At 40.9% G+C, this 19,516-nt stretch overlaps 1 protein-coding gene across 1 annotated transcript; it reads right to left on the bottom strand.

The window, feature by feature from the left end:
* Positions 1–6: 6 nt before the first annotated feature.
* Positions 7–19,065, bottom strand: naf1 (nuclear assembly factor 1 homolog (S. cerevisiae)). Its single transcript, XM_034092366.1, has 9 exons — positions 18,840–19,065; positions 17,773–17,996; positions 17,499–17,634; positions 15,241–15,334; positions 11,917–11,999; positions 11,671–11,831; positions 10,786–10,837; positions 9,275–9,362; positions 7–787 (listed from the first exon to the last, which is right to left on the bottom strand). The coding sequence occupies exons 2-9, from the start codon at positions 17,994–17,996 to the stop codon at positions 396–398; spliced, it is 1,230 nt and encodes a 409-aa protein (XP_033948257.1). The 5' UTR covers positions 18,840–19,065; the 3' UTR covers positions 7–395.
* Between the last annotated feature and the right edge of the window lie 451 nt (positions 19,066–19,516).

Raw genomic sequence — 19,516 nt, 5'->3', positions numbered from 1 at the left:
TTCATTTCTCCTGATGTAAGCATACAGGTGTAAGATGGAGAATTATAAATTGTATATAATCAGGAAGCCCCTGACCATTACTAACAGAAAACAACTGTGTTGTGTTAGTGGGGGAATCAAGAGTGCTGCTGCCACAACATCTGCATACAGCTTCAGCCTCTCCAGGCTTCAGTGTTTTAAGGTGATTATGATTCACAGCATGTGTGTATGCAGTGGAGATTTGACAGACAGAAAGTCACATTTGGAATATGATAAACAAAAATACCATTTAAGGAACTATATATGCATATGTGGTTAGTAACAACATATAGCTGAGCATGTTTCATTCTAATATCGCTGACTGTACAGCTTAATAAACACTGGTCTAAAGTCTACATGTACAGGGTGAGGGGGCTTCACTGAGGCGGGGGAGGGGGAGGAGGGAGGTCAGAGAAGTTTGGTGGCCAGCGAGGAGAAGAGAAAGACGGATTGAAGAAAGAGTGAGGAGGGGGAGGAGGAGGAGGGTACATGGGGAAGTTGGGTGGGGGAAAGAAGTGAGGATGAGGAGGTGGATGAGGAGGGTAAGGACAGGGAGGGGCGAGGTACATGGGGGGCACGTGTGTGTGTCTGTGTGTGTGTGGAGGGGCTGTGTGGCTGAATGCTGGCTGTTTATTCCTCGGGTTGTGATGCCTGAGGGGAGCTCCTGCATGTCTCGGTGGGAAACCCCTGGCGTTATGCTGCTGCTGATGCTGATGCTGATGCTGATGCTGATGCTGCAAAGTGTTCTGGGGAACGTTGGCAGGATTATCTGGAGGAAATGAGAAAGAATAGATGGCTGTCAATCATCTTCTACGTGAGGGTTTAACACTCTCCCCAGCCCCCATGAATTAAGCTTCATTTTTGCGCACAATTGTGTCTTTTTTTGTGGGGATTGGATTCAGTTCAGCGGCCTTGACCCGTCTTCAATGGCGTCTACCAGCCCGACCAGGAGCGGCGCTCAGCTAACTGAGCTAGCACCTAAGGCTATTCTACCAGGAGCATGTAACAAGGCTATTCCATTGTTTTGGAGAATGTTCACCTGATGTCTTATTTTGAAAATTAAATGCTGGCTTTATTATCTGCCAAGAGAATTCACAATTGTTAATGTTTGTTAAAGAGGACCTATCATGCAAAATGCACTTTGGATGTCTTTTATACATCATTATGTGTCCCCGTTTGTCAGGGAACTCACGCAGCATCAGAAAAATAAAACCCTCTCTCTTTTCCTCCGTACCCATATCTCTAAAGACGGGGCTACAACGGAGATGATCCAGATTTGACGTCATATCGGCAATGCGGACCCACGGTACTATCAGAAACAATGGCCGACTGTTTTGGACGTAATATGGTCGGTGTTTACATTAGCATCGCTAACACTCAGAGCTAACCTGTACTGGAGAGAGCATGTGTGTGAAGAAGCAGGAAATAAAAAGGAACTCACCTTGTGGTATAAAGCTTTATACCCACAATCAGCACTTTGAAACAGGAAGTGAAATGCAGGGATATGAGGCATGGCTAGAATGGGTGATCTGTTTGGTATTTTGAGCAAAACACTTCATAGACATGTTTTTTGTATATTTTTATATATCTGAGACCTATGCTATTGCCTAAAAATAGCATGACAGGTGACCTTTAAAGAGCACCTATCATGATATTTTTATACCACAAGGCAGTGGTGCCAGCAGGGGGGGGGGCATGGCCACCCTGATATATTTGTTGGCCCCCCCCACCACACACACACACACACACACACTGCCTCACCAGTCACGTATGCGTAGTAGTTGATCTGATATTAAATAACAAATACACAGCCAGCGAGTCGCTTGATTTGAGCTTCCAACGCTCATACTGCAGCCCCTCCCTCTGCTACCATGGTAACACTCTGATACTCGGCGCACCACTCTGATACTTGCGTGCACCACTCTGAGATTCGCACAGACAGCAGCAGGTTGCAGCAAAGCGTCTCTTTCTACGGACTTGACAAAAATCCACCAGACTTCTAGAAGGTAAGTCGTATACGTTCGTTGCCTGTTAACCCTCTGAGACCCACGGGGCCGTATACGATCCCAAAGATCACGTTGTGTTCAAAGCGTCATAACTTCTCAGCTGTTTCAGCCAGAGACATGCCGTGTTTTTCCTCTTCAACTACAGAAACGGCACTAAACAACTCTATTCAGTTTTTCATTGAGGCGTTTACTTATTTCGGTGAAATGAATGCATAAAGTTGTATATGCTGCGGATGGTCTCACCTTGATTCTGGCGCATCGCTCATCATTTATAGATCTATTCTCATCCACCATCTTTGTTTCTGACGTAAAGAGTGAAAGAGTCACGTTTCTGAATCGGACACTCTGAGTGGATGCAGTCACAGCCAATCGGAGTCTGATTCAGAGGGTTGCCTGTCTGTTCTGATGTTATGTTTACTGAAATGAGAGCCGGTATAATTCCACGCGCGAAATAAATAAATAAAAGTTGGAATACGTTCTTTTAGTGTTTTGAAAGTAAACAAGGACGGCAAAGACGTTTACTACAGCTGAGGCTTTGGAGCAGATTTTTCAAGGGGACAATGTTGATGAAAATTCAGACGAATCTGCTCAGCATGCCATGTGTGATTGAGGACATGATATATCATGTGTACTCTTCAAAATTGGCAGGACAGAAAATGACAATTCTTCGCAAAAAAACGCCCATGGACACTGCCCAAAAGAATGGGCATAACTATTGAACAGAATACGTTAGAATCTTCTAATCAGTTATGATACAATGATAATAAATGTGTGCAATTGTCTGTGTTGAATGTTTCTTTCAATGTTATGGTTAGCAGTTCTTTTTAATGAAATAAGTAAAACATTCAAGCTCCGTTTTTTATTTATGGGCAAATATCCCCTATTATAGTGTATATAAGTCTCTAATGAGTGACACATATCATTAGCTGAGGTTGTGTTGATTTCTGGGATGTGTAAAACTTGATTTTACTGCAAAGAAATGACAATTTATTAGGCAAAACACAAAAATATACAAAAACAGAAATGTCCTATGTGGGTCTCAGAGGGTTAAGCCCCACAACACTTTAGGCTTTAGTGCGTTAGCTTTAGGTAGCATAAAACGGAGATATGCTTACCTTTAGCTGTTATTCCGAACAAAAATTGTGTTCAATGGCATTAAAACGAGAAAAACGCTGGAAGACCTGGAAAACAGGCTTGGGGCTCAGTAAAGGCTGGCTTGACTTCAGGTATAATTTGTCTGTAAACACACTTTGGCAGCTATCCTAGTTAGCGTTAGTTTAGCTTGCTAAGCTAACGTTAGCTGATGTCGGTATGCTGGGCTGGTGTAATGCGTAGGCTACTATTAATCACTGCTGTGTGTAATGTCAATCTGCAGAAAATGAAGAGAAAGTCAACAGACATCTCTTCTTATTTTAAGAAGAAGATGAGTAAAGGAGAGACAGAGCTGGCAGGGGAGCAGCAGCATAGGGCTAGTGAGGAGATGGCCATACATGCTAGAAAGTACATGTGGAACTCTGTTTTGTAAAAGTGGAACTAAAACCTAAGTACAGTTTTATTAATGTGATTTAGGGCTGCAACAAACGACTAATTTGATAATCGATTAATATATCGATTAATGAAACGATTAATCGACTATTCGGACTATTACTGTATGCCTTGCACAATTTCTCAAACGCTCTTATTTAGCCATCAACTTTTAGATTTAGCTTGAGGTTGTTTTAGGCATGTGGAAACTAACAATGAAGACAATAAAGATGAATACTTGATTCCAAAATACATATATTATTGAAATAACTTAAATTGTGAACAAAACTAACATTGCTTTTTATTCAAATTAAATAAATAATATTTCACATCAAAAGAAACAACAGTGTTTTAACAAATCGTATTAAATAATCTGATGACAGAACTGTAAACAGAATAGCTGAAACTTTAACAAACTAAATAATAATAATAATATATAATATTTTTATAGCGCCTTTCAGGAAACCCAAGGTCGCTTTACAAGTCGGGTAGGGGGGGGGGGGAGTAGGGGAAAAAAGGCAGACAGGTTAAGGGGGTGGGGAGTAGCGGACAAATAAACCTATTAAACTAACTATACAGTGGGGAAAGCCTTGATAAAAAGGTGCGTTTTGAGGGCTTTTTGAAAATGTCCAGGGTTGGGGCGCTGCGGATTTCGGGGGGGAGAGAGTTCCAGAGGGTGGGGGATGCCACACTGAAGGCTCTGTTACCTCTAATCATTATGTTTGTATAATGTAGTTAGCTCCGTGTGTTGCTGCTAGCATACATAACACCTGACGTGGAAACGTTGCTCGTGGACGGGGCTACAGAGCTACTAGAAAGACAGTCGAACCCGGTGCATTCCTCCGTCTGGATGTGGTGCACTTTTGCTAAATGTTTAGACAAATAGCTCGTGTTACCGCCCTTACATGCTAAACTCTTATTCCACTTTTGGCAACGAGCATTCTCCACATCGAGACGGGTAAAGTTTAACCACCTCGGAGCGCGTTCTCTCCGCCATCTCCCACGTGTGTGTGTTGCTGCATGTTGCAGCTGCCCGTGTGTAAACTGCCCCGCCCCCTCGCAAGCAGGCGGGGGAGAGAAAGATCGAAAATACATCATAGACGCATTTGTTTGTCTTTTTGCATATTAGAAACGAGTTGGCGACACTAAGACTGCGATATAACGTCTTTGTAGCAATAATACATGACATATATGTTTTAAATGTCTCCAGTACCGATACAAAGACCAATAAAGTTAGAGCTTAACGGGGCGTAAAACACACGTGATGACGTCACCAACGAATCGATGACTGAATTAGTTGGCAACTAATTTGGTAATCGATTTTAATCGATTAAGTCGATGAGTTGTTGCACCCCTAATGTGATTGTGACCTTTGTAATCATTTAAGTCTTCTACACGCTTTAGGTCTGCAGCTCCTTCAAAATGAAACGAGAATCTATGCAGTTTTTCCTCTTCTGTGTTCTGAGGTTATGAGCCGACCATTAGTCAAGTTTGTTTTCATAATCCTCTGTATGCTGATAAAAAAAGGGTAACCAGTTTGTTTATAAAGTATAAATATACATATACAAAACAAATGGAATACAAGCTATATGTAATACTCTCACCACAGTGGCCTAATCTAAAAGAATAGAAATATGTCTCGTCACCTATTTTCTGTCTAATACTAAAAGGTGGTGTTTTGTATCATTTATAATGTTTTGAATTCGCTATAAAGGTCAATAATAGATGGTGTTTTTGTGTTCAATCACAGAATGTATTTACCATTTTATACCCCTTGTGTTTTTGGGTCCTGTTGAAATAAAATAGTCATGTTTTAAAACTTGGTTTAATAAAGTCATGTCAATCATCTTTGATCCCAGTGTGACACAAACAGCTTTGTTCAGTCTAAAACAATTTATAACCTAGAGCAGGGGTCGGGCAACCATTTTGATATGAAGTGCCATTTAAAAAAAAAACTTGTTATCAGCGTGCTAACGATCGAGAATTATCAACGGGGGGGGGGGGTTGAGGAGCTTGACGCTCGTGAACCATCAGCAGGAGGGCGGGGGGAGCCTCGCTGCAGGGAAGCAGTGTGTGGACCTGTCAGCGCAACTTACATGATGCCGAATTTAACAATAACATTTAAATAATTGGTTTAAACGGCATAATAATAAGGACGATCGTCCGTTCTGTGATTCTCCAGAACACACATGTTGTGATATTAGGGTCATGCAGAGTGAGATGAGATCGCTGTCCCTTTAAGAGAGAGAGAGGTGTGGCTTGTGCATGTGTGTTTGTGGATGGTAGAGCGACAGTGAGAGAGCGTGTGTATGTTTCTGGAAGTGAAACGAGGAAGCAGAAAAACAGAGGTCTGTGATGTATTTTGTGAAACAGAAGAACAGCTAAATAAATGCAACGGCCTCCCAAGAAGAGCTCGCCTCTCTCCAGTAATTTAAGCTAAAGTGGTTATTGAACCTGAAGCTTGTTGCTTCTGCCCTCCTCGCCTACGGTCTGGGAGCCGACAGGAAAGTTCAACACACAGATGGCCAGTCCGCCCCTTTGTAGCCATAGCCGCGGGAAGTCATTTTACTTAGGGGGTGCTGCGAAAAGGCGGTGCCGGCCGTCAGCGAGCGATACGAGCCGCCCGCTGACATATAGATACAGACATAATCATAGTTATGATTTTACTTTATTTTAAGTCAAATCATAACTATTTTATGGAGTTGATCATTTTTATTTAGGTGGTCGCTCAGTTTTTCAAATGTACACCATTCGCCAACACGGGGAGCTGCAGCACCTCCAGCACCCCTACTCCCCGCAGCTATGTTTGTAGCATATTATTTCGATGCGAGATGAGCAGATCGCCCCTGGGCTTTCAACTAAATACACAGCCACGCAAAAACTGCAGCATTTGTACAGCTCCTTATGAGTACTGCAATTTGTGAAGTGCTTTCCTCCGTGGTGAAACGATCAGCACCACGGAGGAAAGCGGCAGAAAGTCACCTGGAGTTAAAGAGAGCGGGGCTGCGTTGCGTGCATGGCTTCCTTCTGCAGGTAACGGGGAGACGCGCTCTGGCGGCGGTCTCGTTCATGATCCGAAAATACAATTTAAATATTTTGCACACTTATTCCTAGTGTGCCACTGGTTACGGTGCCGCGTGCCAGCATTGGCACGCGTGCCAGGGGTTGCCGACCCCTGACCTAGAGACATAATATAACTGAAGAACATGTTGTGTTGCTGTTGTGTGTTGAGAATGCTGAACATTTTGTGCCTTACAATAAAGGAACTTATTTAAATTAAGCTGTATTTGTCTTTTTAAAAAGGAAAGAACAACTAGCATATATAAAAAACAAAACAATAAATCACCAACACATGTATACATAACACAAAACAAGGTTCTTTTAAATGTTGTTTGAAAATGTTAACTATCCGTATTATATTCACTTCAGATGAATAGTATCAGAAAATGTAAAATAAGAAACCAAAGTATATCAGAAGGTGATTCTCTTTGCCATTGTTTTCATCTAGTCTATACTTTTACAACAATTAAATGCTTGGTTTTGGTGGGCCACCCCAAGATTTTCAGTGGCCCCATTTGGCCACCCCTATGAAAAATGTCTGGAGGCACCACTGCCACAAGGTGAGTTCCTTTTCACACACACATGCTCTCCAGTACAGGTTAGCTCTGAGTGTTAGCGATGCTAATGTAAACACCGACCATATTACGTCCAAAACTGTCGGGCATTGTTTCTGATAGCAACTTTCTGATAGTGCCGTGGATCCGCATTTCCGATATTAAGTCATATCGGACGCAAATCTGGACAAGCTCTGCTTTTAGAGATTTGGGTACGGAGGAAAAGAGAGGGTTTAATTTTCTGACGCTGCGTGAGTTCCCCGACACACCGGGGACACATACAGTGGGGCAAAAAAGTATTTAGTCAGCCACCAATTGTGCAAGTTCTCCCACTTAAAAAGATGAGAGGCCTGTAATTTTCATCCTAGGTACACTTCAACTATGAGAGACAGAATGGGGGGAAAGAATCCAGGAAATCACATTGTAGGATTTTTAATGAATTAATTGGTAAATTCCTCGGTACAATAAGTATTTGGTCACCTACAAACAAACAAGATTTCTGGCTCTCACAGACCTGTAACTTTAAGAGCCTCCTCTGTCCTCCACTTGGTAACTGTATTAATGGCACCTGTTTGAACTCGTTATCAGTATAAAAAAGACACCTGTCCACAACCTCAAACAGTCACACTCCAAACTCCACTATGGCCAAGACCAAAGAGCTGTCAAAGGACACCAGAAACAAAATTGTAGACCTGCACCAGGCTGGGAAGACTGCATCTGCAATAGGTAAGCAGCTTGGTGTGAAGAAATCAACTGTGGGAGCAATTATTAGAAAATGGAAGACATACAAGCCCACTGATAATCTCCCTCGATCTGGGGCTCCACACAAGATCTCACCCCGTGGGGTCAAAGTGATCACAAGAACGATGAGCAAAGATCCCAGAACCACACGGGGGGACCGAGTCCATGACCTGCAGAGAGCTGGGACCAAAGTAACAAAGGCTACCATCAGTAACACACTACGCCGCCAGGGACTCAAATCCTGCAGTGCCAGACGTGTCCCCCTGCTTAAGCCAGTACATGTCCAGGCCCGTCTGAAGTCTGCTAGAGAGCATTTAGATGATCCAGAAGAGGATTGGGAGAATGTCATATGGTCAGATGAAACCAAAATAGAGTTTTTTGGTAAAAACTCAACTAGACGTGTTTGGAGGAGAGTTGAGTTGCATCCAAAGAACACCATACCTACTGTGAAACATGGGGGTGGAAACATCATGCTCTGGGGCTGTTTTTCTGCAAAGAGACCAGGACGACTGATCCGTGTAAAGGAAAGAATGAATGGGGCCATGTATCGTGAGATTTTGAGTGACAACCTCCTTCCATCAGCAAGGGCATTGAAGATGAAACGTGGCTGGGTCTTTCAGCATGACAATGATCCCAAACACACCGCCCGGGCAACGAAGGAGTGGCTTCGTAAGAAGCATTTCAAGGTCCTGGAGTGGCCTAGCCAGTCTCCAGATCTCAACCCCATAGAAAATCTTTGGAGGGAGTTGAAAGTCCGTGTTGCCCAGCGACAGCCCCAAAACATCACTGCTCTAGAGGAGATCTGCATGGAGGAATGGGCCAAAATACCAGCAACAGTGTGTGAAAACCTCGTGAAGACTTACAGAAAACGTTTGACCTCTGTCATTGCCAACAAAGGGTAAATAACAAAGTACTGAGATGAACTTTTGTTATTGACCAAAAACTTATTTTCCACCATAATTTGTAAATAAATTCTTTAAAAATCAGACAGTGATTTTCTGGATTTTTTTGTCTCATTTTGTCTCTCATAGTTGAGGTATACCTAGGATGAAAATTACAGGCCTCTAATATTTTTAAGTGGGAGAACTTGCACAATTGGTGGCTGACTAAATACTTTTTTGCCCCACTGTATTGATGTATAAAAGACATCAAAAAGTGCATTTTGCATGATAGGTCCCCTTTAATATTACTTTTCTAGCAAATTAAAAAGTTCTAATACTTTTGTTGTTGTGTTCTGTGGTGCTATTTGTGTCTAGAATAATGGACTAAGCTATAAGGAAATGTTGTTTGCTATAAATTATCTTCTTATCTATTCATCTCTTGACTTCTTTCAGATGAAATCAGCATAAAAAGCTACTGTGAGTGAGATACCTGTTTGGTTATTGGCCCTCTTCTTCCTGGCGTTTTTCCCTTTCCTCTTGGCTTCATGTTCCTTCTCATCATCGCTGTAATCTAAAGCCTGGCGATAGGACAGAGAAGAGCAGAAACTACAGATTTACTTTACTTTGTTAGGAGGATTTGAACCTTTTCAGCTTCATCAGATTGACTTGTTTTATGACTCCTGAAACACAGGATAGTCACAACACTTAGCTAATAAACATTTCAGCATTTATATTTAGTCTAATTTGTGCAAATATAACACTTTTCTAAGGAAATTATGCAGAAAAAGATGCTTGGGTAACTTAGAAATGGTGTCAAAATATAATCTTCACACAAGTCAACCTCCTAGTGATGTGCCAAATAGGGGTGTAACGGTTCACATTCACGGTTCGGTATGTACCTCGGTTTGGGGGGTCACGGTTCGGTACAACAAGAAAAAGCAAAAAAAAGTCCCAAATGCATGATTCCAGGTTTTTATTTATTTTGAACAGTAGTGCAAGTTTCAGTTTAAAAAATAAGGAACCTTTTTTTTTTAAAGGAACATTTTGAATAATTAACTTTATTACACAGTACAACACACACTCAGATGGCCATATTATCTATAATGGCTGATGTCAAACAACAAGGTTCAATAAGCTGTAAAACAAAAAAAATGTCTTGAAAATATTACAAAATAAATAATAAGAAAGTGTTTCAATCACAATCAATAAAAGTCGGGGTCCTCCACTATTGCATAAGGGTGCATAGCAGTTGAAAAACATATGCCAATAGCTTCCGTTATTTATTTCGGTCTCTTGGCTTTCATGTCTATTGGCTTCTTAAAAACAGCGGGGATCAGCTGTTGAACTGCTGTTGTCTTTTGCCGGGCTCCGGTGATTGCCAAATCTGGGTGATGCCTTCTGATATGATTTAGCATGTTTGGCATGTGTTACCATTAGCATACCGCACCGCTGACTAACAACGCCGACACACCGTCCTGGTCCGAACCACCACCGGAAATGTTCCCACACAGCTGATTTAAAAGAAGCAGGTGGTTCTTCTAGCTCCTGTGTGTTATCTGAACTCGCCATACTAACTTTTCTTCTTCTTGTATTTTGTTCGTTTTGTTTTCTTCTTCTTCTTCATTTGTTGTTTAAGGGGCGGCTGGCAAACAGCTTTTAGGCGCAATACCGCCCCCTAGATTATATGTAGTGTAGTGGATACTGCCCTGAATGACAGACCTTTTTCCCACTCGTAAAAAAAAAGGCGTATTCGTCGTGTGATTGCATGCACCGAACCGTGACGGTACAGGACGAATACGGATACCGTTACACCCCTAGTGCCAAATGAACAAAGATATATTTTTATTGTCCGTTATGTAGCGGGTCAGCCAACGCTAAATGCTAGTGTTTGAAGCCAACGTTGTCTCTGAAACGATTTTCAGTATAGTTCAGATAAGATAGAGGCTAATTGTAGCTTTAGTTGATCAAACAGAGGTGTTTAAACACAGTCTTTGTGCTTACCTCCGCTGGTGGTTCTTGGTCGTTCTTCCAAGATGCATCAGATCCCTTGTAGCTGAAGCAAAAGTATTTTCATTATGACTCACAAGTTAGTTCACTTTAAGGTGTCAAGAGTGATGGCTACTTAAAAAGAAACAAGGATGATACGATGATAATTATCAGGCCATTCCCTATCATACAGCACAAACAAAGCCTTCAAGCCCAACCCAGTCTCATGGCATTGTGTGTAATCGTCACGAAATAAATGTAATCTATTGATTTGTGTTCACAAACATGATTTTCTCATTTTTTTCGTGTCACACAGAACGATTGTAAGCAATGTATTTCTATTGGTAGTATGTTTCGTGCCAGCACCACCTCTTTTTGTCCGGTCGGGTCTTGGAAAACCGGAAGCTGTGTGGTTCATTAAAACATGTTCTTGTTTTTTTTAGGTATTGTTTTTATTTTAAAATTGTATAATGTCTGACTTTTTTTGCCATCCGAGAGGAAAAGAAATGGGGCTCAGAGCCTCAGAATACTGAAATCTGTATTTTTAAATATTTGTTTCCTTCCAATTTGTTATTATTTACATTGCTTTTAAAATTGTTCTGTGTGACACGAAAAAAATGGGGAAATCGTGTGGGTGAACACGAATCAATAGATTAATTTCGTGACACGAAATGCCGTGAGACTGGGTTGCGTAGCCACACAAATATTAACGTAAAACCCACTAATCAAACAAATGGGTGAAATATTATTTGTTAATTGTATTGTCTATTGTATTAATAACGCTCCACAATTTAGTGACATTGCAAACTTTTAAGTCAGAACCCTATACGTTCTTACCGCCCCGCAGCAGCTGCACAGCACTTCTAAAAGCCTGAACTTTAATGAGCAGCATGCACTTACACTTGGAGCTGTTGAGTGAGGATGTATTTTGCGTATTCTTTGATGGAAGGTGTGTAATACAGAGTCAGTCCCTCTGTCAGCCCTTTGCTTCTGATCTGCTCCTCAGAGCTGAAGCGCAGAATGTACAGCGGACTGGAGACCGGACCGAACACCTCGAACACCTGAACGCATCAACAGGACATTAGCACGCAGGAACACACTGAGGACATTAAACACACCTGGTCAGAGGTAAAGAGAGACACACACCTTGCCAACAGCCAGCCTATCAGATGTGAAGATGACGCTGTCGTCAGTCAGAGGGGGCGTGTCCTTCAGAGACTGGATTATCACTGCAGAGACAAGACAGAGATGAAAATTACACATTTCTAGGTTGTACTTTCAAAAAAATCTGTTCCTATGTCTATTCATAAACACTTTTCCCTAACCTCAGTGAAAATGTCATGGGGTTAAAGGAATGACGATAGTAGAATTCATCAGGACTTAGGAAAAGACCACTGAGGTGAAGAGAATTTGACGGCACGTACACTAGGCGACGTTAATATGATGCAACGAAGGATGTTATGGATGTTCGTCCATCGTGGGGAAAGTACATTTTACAGTTCACAAACTACTGAAAGCATATCTAGACACTTCACCCTGTGTGTTCTTATCATGTTGTTTCATGCTGGCTTCATAAACATGGACAACAGTGGAAAATATATTATTAACCAAGATATCAATTCAAATTAAAAAAGGAAATAGAACAACAATGGTTGCTCGTAGTGTACCCTCGTGTCCACTCATATTAAACAACATGAATCCTGAAGTATGATTGTCTCAAACTATTTGTATACAAAATAATGTGTTAAACCTACTCATCTGCTACTGTGCATATCACAATTTAAACATGTTGATATAACAAATTTGCTTAAGAAAACACTTTCAGTAGATGTTGGCTTTATTTTGATGATTCAACAGTATCAGCGTATTGTCAGAAATTGCCCTTAGGTTTAACATGTTGAAAGTTCAAAACATATGTGCACTGTAACTGCAAGGAATTGTGGGCTGGCATTATGTCCTTTTCATTTTAAAGGGTGGTCCAGTGTATCCTTTGTAAAAAGGAGATCATTTAGGAAGCATTGAAGTTCCTTTCCTTTTTATTAATAATAACCTGTGCATAGACATTTTTCAGGGGAGGACTGGCCATCTGTAGAATATCTCGTATTCTTCTGGTAAATTTAAGTCTTACTGGTCACTTTTACCAACACAATGTTTTTTTAACAGAAACACTTGGTTTTGCACTGCCATGGGACCGTGATATATTCCATTTTTATAAAACGGACAAGTCAAATCAAGCAATCTGATTGGTTCTTAGCCGTGATATACTGAGCGTATACCACCAAAAATATTTTCGTCGCCCCCCCCCCCCCCCCCCCGTTGAAAAAGGTTGGGAACCGCTGATCTAGATCAGGGGTCGGCAACAGGCGGTCCGGACCCAGACGCCGACCTATACGGACCCGGAGCTATAATCAATACATTAATAGGGGATTTTTCGGCACCTCCCGCTTTGTTAACGCTGATTTGGGTGATTTGTGTAATTCGTGGAGAACCGAAGAGTTTTCGTTTTGGGGGTGGGGAGTCCTGACGGACAGACTCCCCACTTCAAAAAAGAAGAAGAAATCTAGACTGCAAAAATAATTAAACAAGCGAGTACCTGTTTTTCCTGGCCAAGGACAGGTTCCTTGAACACAAGTTACACAACACGAGCGAAACGTGTCTTCGCGTGGTATATGTCTCGTCTGAAAGGAGTGCTGACAGAGAGCATCGGAACGCCGCTCCAGCCCTTCAAATATTGCAGTAGGCTACCCATAAGGAGCCGTACACATGCCGCGGTGTTTGCATGGCTGTGTATTTAGTTGTAAGCACAGTGGCGATCTGTTGTTATTAGCATCTGGTTAGCTAGCTATGCTAACGAATTTAAAGAGCTTTTCTACAACCAGGTGGAAGAGAGCTCTCTCCTGAGAGGCTCAAATAACCTCAGCTCAGTGAAGTTAAGGCACACCTTGATATGATAATTATAGTTAGTAATGAGACTAAATGAAAAACAGGTATAAAATACTATATGACAGTAACAAAAAAGTTGTTAAAAACAACAAGAATAGAGTTTAAAAGGGTAGTGATTTGTAAAATATCCAAAAAGAAAAATCTGCTTACAGTTCTGTTTCATATGGGCGTTGAGAGATGTATCCATAGATCTCTTCATTTTGCTCTCAAAGTGCACCAGATTGATGCTTTTAACTTCAATATTTAAAAATCTTCCGGGGGAACATGCCCCCGGACCCCCCTAGAGGAGGTTAGGTCCCCCCTCCCACACTTAAATCATGTTCACATGGATAGGGTACTAAATACATTTGCACACATCTTGTGTCCATATCTTTCTGTTTTGGTGGTCACGCCACATCGTGCACATGCATGCATGCGTGAGTCATGGTAAGATATCTGGATTAAGAGGTTGCTTTTTCTTTGCACAGCATGAAAGAAAGGCGAATGGGCTGTGATTTTAGTTTTTTTAAGCAGAGGTTGAGTTCAATAATTTGTACGACCCTCGGAGGATGTTGTAAAAATGTAAAGGAAAAAGGTTCCCCCCCCTGCTGTAAATAATAATAAAAACCCTTGATTTATAACTTAACATCTCTGTCTCCTATTGATCTGAGTATATTATAAAGAATAGCCAGTTAATTGAAGCATTATAGCACAGGCCTTTGTCAGATGGTATATTACGCTGTTTTCTTTCTGCTTCGAATAGTTCTCTCTTTCTTCACCATACCTGTGTTTGCATCACTGTAACCAATGAGCACCTGCATGTGTGTGAGAATGGCCCTGACACCATTTCAGCCCAGATTTACAAACTCCTGGCAGGACAAGCTCCAGTTCAATTCTCGCACTGAATTTAAAAAAAGTGAGTGAGGGACTGCAATATAAGAGGGAAAGAAAAATAAACTTTAAAACTGTTCAATTGTTATGATGTGTAAAGACTGATATTGTTCTATAATCGTCTGAAACTGTTAAGTCATGATGTGAAACGGTTAACAAAGAAAAAGGGACAGTCAAGCTGCTGCTACACTTTATTTTATTTATCTTAAATTAAGCACTTTTAAGATGCACATATTTTCAAAAGCCATTTTATTTATTTTCTCCTATTTTATTTTTTAAATGCAGCCCAAGAGGAACATTACTCATATCCACAGTATTTACTGTATATCTGTTTAGTTCAATGCTAATTGACAATAAATAGTTGTTTTTGAATTGTACTTTCTTTATTTGATTGGCAGTCAGCTGTTGATTACATGCAGACGTTGATAAAGCTGCAGCTACTTCAATATATATCACACTAATTCATAAAGCAACTTAGACATTTTTATGTTCCGGACCTTTGCATGGGGACATTTTCTCTAACTGGACCTCGTTGAATTTTAGTTGAATACCCCTGATCTAGATAATTCAAACACCTCTCATCATGGCTGCCACTTCTTTAGAAATCAGACAGTTAGTGTTGCAGTGTGACCTCAGCGTGAGTGTGTCTTTACTTACCAAGTTGCTGTATAATACTGGAGACTGTGCCTACAGGCTTTAGTTCTGCATCTTCTGGTAAGGACACCAACACCTCCTCCACGGCTGGCAGCTCCTACACACAGACACAGGGTCAGCTTTGGTCTGGTTTGAAGGTACGTTTGTTGACACGATATCCCCATTAGGTTATTATGTCCTAACCACGCCCCTTAGTTGTGATATAATGAGCATATACCGCGGCCTGAAGTGAGCTATTGCTTTTATAAAACGGTTACCAAGTGTGGCAATATGAAAAACAAGACACACTCTAATTTAAATAGTTTTTATTAGTAAATAATGATGTTCAAAATAAAATAGTCCCTCTGTTGCCTTCTGCGCGAAACATAGTGCGAGGTGGTTGCTATGCAACAACACTAACAGCTAGTGAACATATTAGACAGAGAGCGTTGATCCATTATTTGGCTATTTATTTACATTCATTTGTATGTTGCCGTTTATTGTGCACCCACTGAAAACCTGTCCAGCATCAGTAGCATGGCTTACGTGGTTACTTGTTGAGGTTGTTCTAGGCTGTTGCTTGGCGTGGTGAGAATATTGCTCCACTTTCTCCGGTCCCCGAGATTCGGCTTACAGTAGCTCTAGAGAGCTTTCGCACCTGTGGCCACTAACGGTCATAATTTCTCTGCTTTGTTTCAAGACCCGCATCAGAAAGCTTTTGAATGCTGGTACTTTTCCAGTTGGTCTACCTGCTCTTCACGTAGCTCTGCATGTCCTCGTTTAGGTGCTTTTTTTTCTGGAGATAGGCACTGCTCAATCCACTCCTCCATAGTAAGAGCCCCCCGGAGGTCGAAGTTAATCTTAAATGTTTCCATCGTATGCTTTGTAAGTTTGTTCCGTAACGGAAGAAATGTAAATATATTTATAAAACTGACAAGTCAAATCAAGCAATCTGATTGGCCGATAGTGTTTTTTGCGGACCTCTTTGATTACAGATTTGAAAACATCGTTGCTTGCTTTAAAAGTAGCACAATTCATTATGTCAAACCTTGGAAAGTATCTAGATATCCCTGCCCTGATGCCAAAGGAACTGCACACTGAATATGTGTTGCCGTTTGATCTCTATGTCTGGACCGCTGCGTAAAAAGTAGGGTTTCTGCCCCGTTACTTCTCCGCTGCTTTCTTGTTCCAGTATGAAAAGCAAACTGCAGGCAGTTTACAATTCTACCCGTGGTATACGCTCAGTATATCACGGCTAAGAACCAATCAGATTGCTTGATTTGACTTGTCCGTTTTATAAAAATGGAATATATCACGGTCCCATGGCAGTGCAAAACCAAGTGTTTCTGTTAAAAAAACATTGTGTTGGTAAAAGTGACCAGTAAGACTTAAATTTACCGGAAGAATACGAGATATTCTATCAAATATGATCTGAGCTTGAAAACAATTGATAAAGAAGGCTTTATAAAGAAAGACACGATCAGGGCTATCTCGATTAATTTTGTATTTAAGTTACTATTGAGAAACTCAAGCCTGCATAACTGCCGTCAGGATGTGGTGCTGTTTGTACCCCATCGCACCTGAGGCTCTCTCGCCAGACAGGCGCAACAGGAAAGTAAGTAGTAAGTGAGTAGAGTAAAAAAGAAAGTGAGTAAAACTTTTGATCACCAGGGCGCATCAGAGTCACTTTCCAACGTTTTGTAGTGCAATCACTGTTGTATAACTAACCAATGTGACCATGTACGAGAGACGATTAACAGTTAACATTCATAGAATACAGACAGTTCAATATATTACAACATTTTTAACAAAGCAAATTCCTTATTGTATTGATGTAACAGTTATTTCCTGATCATCCTCCATCTGTCTTTGTTGAGACGAGCGGAACAATAGGTGTGTGTTCATCAACAACAGTGTATGAGAGCATGCAAAGAAGCAGCATGCGAATGAGAAATATTATTTTTCCTTCAAAAAAAAGCGTATTTTTTAATAAACTTAAAAAAAACAATTGTGCTTATACCAAATTATTTTTAACGGACAATATGACGGCAAGCGGAAACATTGGCATAACCACTGCATAATGTATCGTAGAACAAAATGTGAAAATCTCTTCAGCTTGTGTTAACCACAGAGCTTATTTCGGGCATCTAACCAAAAACACTTGAAAAGAAACATCGACTTTGAGACAAGGATAAGTGGTAAAATGCTAACTCTATACACAATCAACCGAAACCAAGTAACAGGAGAGGTCTTAAAGCAAAAACATACAACCACAGACTGACCTCGAGCAGGACTTCATCTCTGGTTTTGATGGGGGCCGGTTGGCTGAAACCCTCGTCATCGTCATCCTCCAACAAAACAGGTGGAGAGGGAGAAGAGGATGACGAGGAGGAAGAAGAGGAGGATGAAGAGCTGTCACTGGGGAGGGGAAAGGAAGAGCATCAGAGGGAGTTCATCGTTTCCATTCCCTTACTGTAACAAGCCGTTCACTCAAATACATTAATAACCAGCATTTTGCCCACGTGTGTGTGTGTGTGTGTGTGTGTGTGTGTATACCTGTCTGACTCCTTGTCTTCACACGCCTCTGTCTTACACACACTCTGCAAGGAAAGTGTTGCTGTTGTTTCCTCCATATGGGTTTCTGTGTTTGATATGTCTGCGTTGCCAGGGGTTACGATTGGATGTTCTAGTTGTGGTGTCATGGTAACCTCCATCTCCTCTTCCTTCTCCACATGCACTGGCAACATCTCTCCATTCTCCTCTGGTATTTTTTCATCCATCTGAAACATAGACATCTTTTGAATTGATGAAGGCTGGTCTAGAGGTAAAATACCTCAAAACCAAGACTGAAAGAATCTATGACCAGTAGTGTAAAGTCATTAAGTAGGCCTACATTTACTCAAGTACTGTACTTCCATTTTATGTTACTCTGTACTTCTATTCCACTACAATTCAGAAGTAAATATTGTAATTGTACTGTAACTTTACCTTTAGTTACTTTGCAAATAATGATAAACAATATGATTAACTCTTTAATCAGACTTTAATTCCACCTGGAGTAAATCCACAAGCTACCCTGCAGTCTACAAAGTCATTCAAACTAGCTGCACCTTCACCAGCTTTGATAACACTTTCATGATCAATCATTATAAAACATATCATACATATTATTCTGAAATGGACCAATCTGCACAATGACTACTTTTACTTTTGGTACTTTAAGTATATATTTTGATGCTAATACTTTTACTTGAGTAACATTTTGAATGCAGGACTTTTACTGTAACAGAGTATTCCTACATTCTGGTACTTCTACTTTTACACAAGTACAAGATCCGAGTACTTCCTCTGTCTACAGACAGTTATTATTTAGGTAAAGGAACTTACCTTCTTCAACACTGGCAGAGGCAGTGCGTGAGTTAATCTCAAACTTAAACTACTTTATCACACATTAAGTTAACACACTATATATCGCTACGGTTATATAAAAGTAAACAGCTATTATTGCAAAACTAACGCATGACAGCTTTAAAATAATTAAAAATATGAACTTAAAACAAGTTGTTATTAAGAATGAAATGATAGTACGGACATACTAAAACACAAATGTTTAGCTTATTTACCTCCACGCTTTAGTCAGTTAGCTAACGAGCTAACAAGGGCTAAATGCGTTGAATTTCAGCGAAGAAATGGGCTCAACCCGCAAAGCCGCAAGCAGGTCTTATTCCAAAGAGACTCCTTTTCAGCGACATGCAACAATGAACAAAGTAACAACGACTTGGTTAAAAGTAATATATGTTGTTGCTGCTGCTGGTCCTGTACGGCGAAGTACCACATGTGGTTCCTACCAGTGTGAAGTCCCCTAACATGAACCGATACACTTCCGTTTCAACCTTCAAAATATTAGCCTTTAGAGTCCAGACAGTAACAATATTAGTTTGTGATGTCATTAAATTGAATAAATCACATAACTTCAAATTCACAACTACGGTTTTTATATAATTCATAAATATATTTTGAAACCATTCTGATATTTACTTTATTTTGTTATGACTGTAAATCACGAAAAGCGTTGTTCGTACATTTTATTCTGAAGGCAACAATCTTGACTTCCGGTGCAAAATGTTGCTCTCTGTGAACCTTCTCCATCCACAACACGTGGGTTGTGTTTTTCTGGGTGTGCTCACGGCTGGAGAAGGTTCCAGCTGCAGCCGCAGCCGGTGGAGTTTGGCCAGCCTCACGTCTCAGCACCAGCGTGACTGGGACGATCATCTGCCCCTGGTGCTCATGGCATATCGCT

Source organism: Pseudochaenichthys georgianus, chromosome 1, assembly GCF_902827115.2.
Source record: "Pseudochaenichthys georgianus chromosome 1, fPseGeo1.2, whole genome shotgun sequence".
In the NCBI taxonomy this organism is placed as follows: Eukaryota; Metazoa; Chordata; class Actinopteri; order Perciformes; family Channichthyidae; genus Pseudochaenichthys; species Pseudochaenichthys georgianus.
This window is presented reverse-complemented; position numbering and strand designations above follow the sequence as displayed.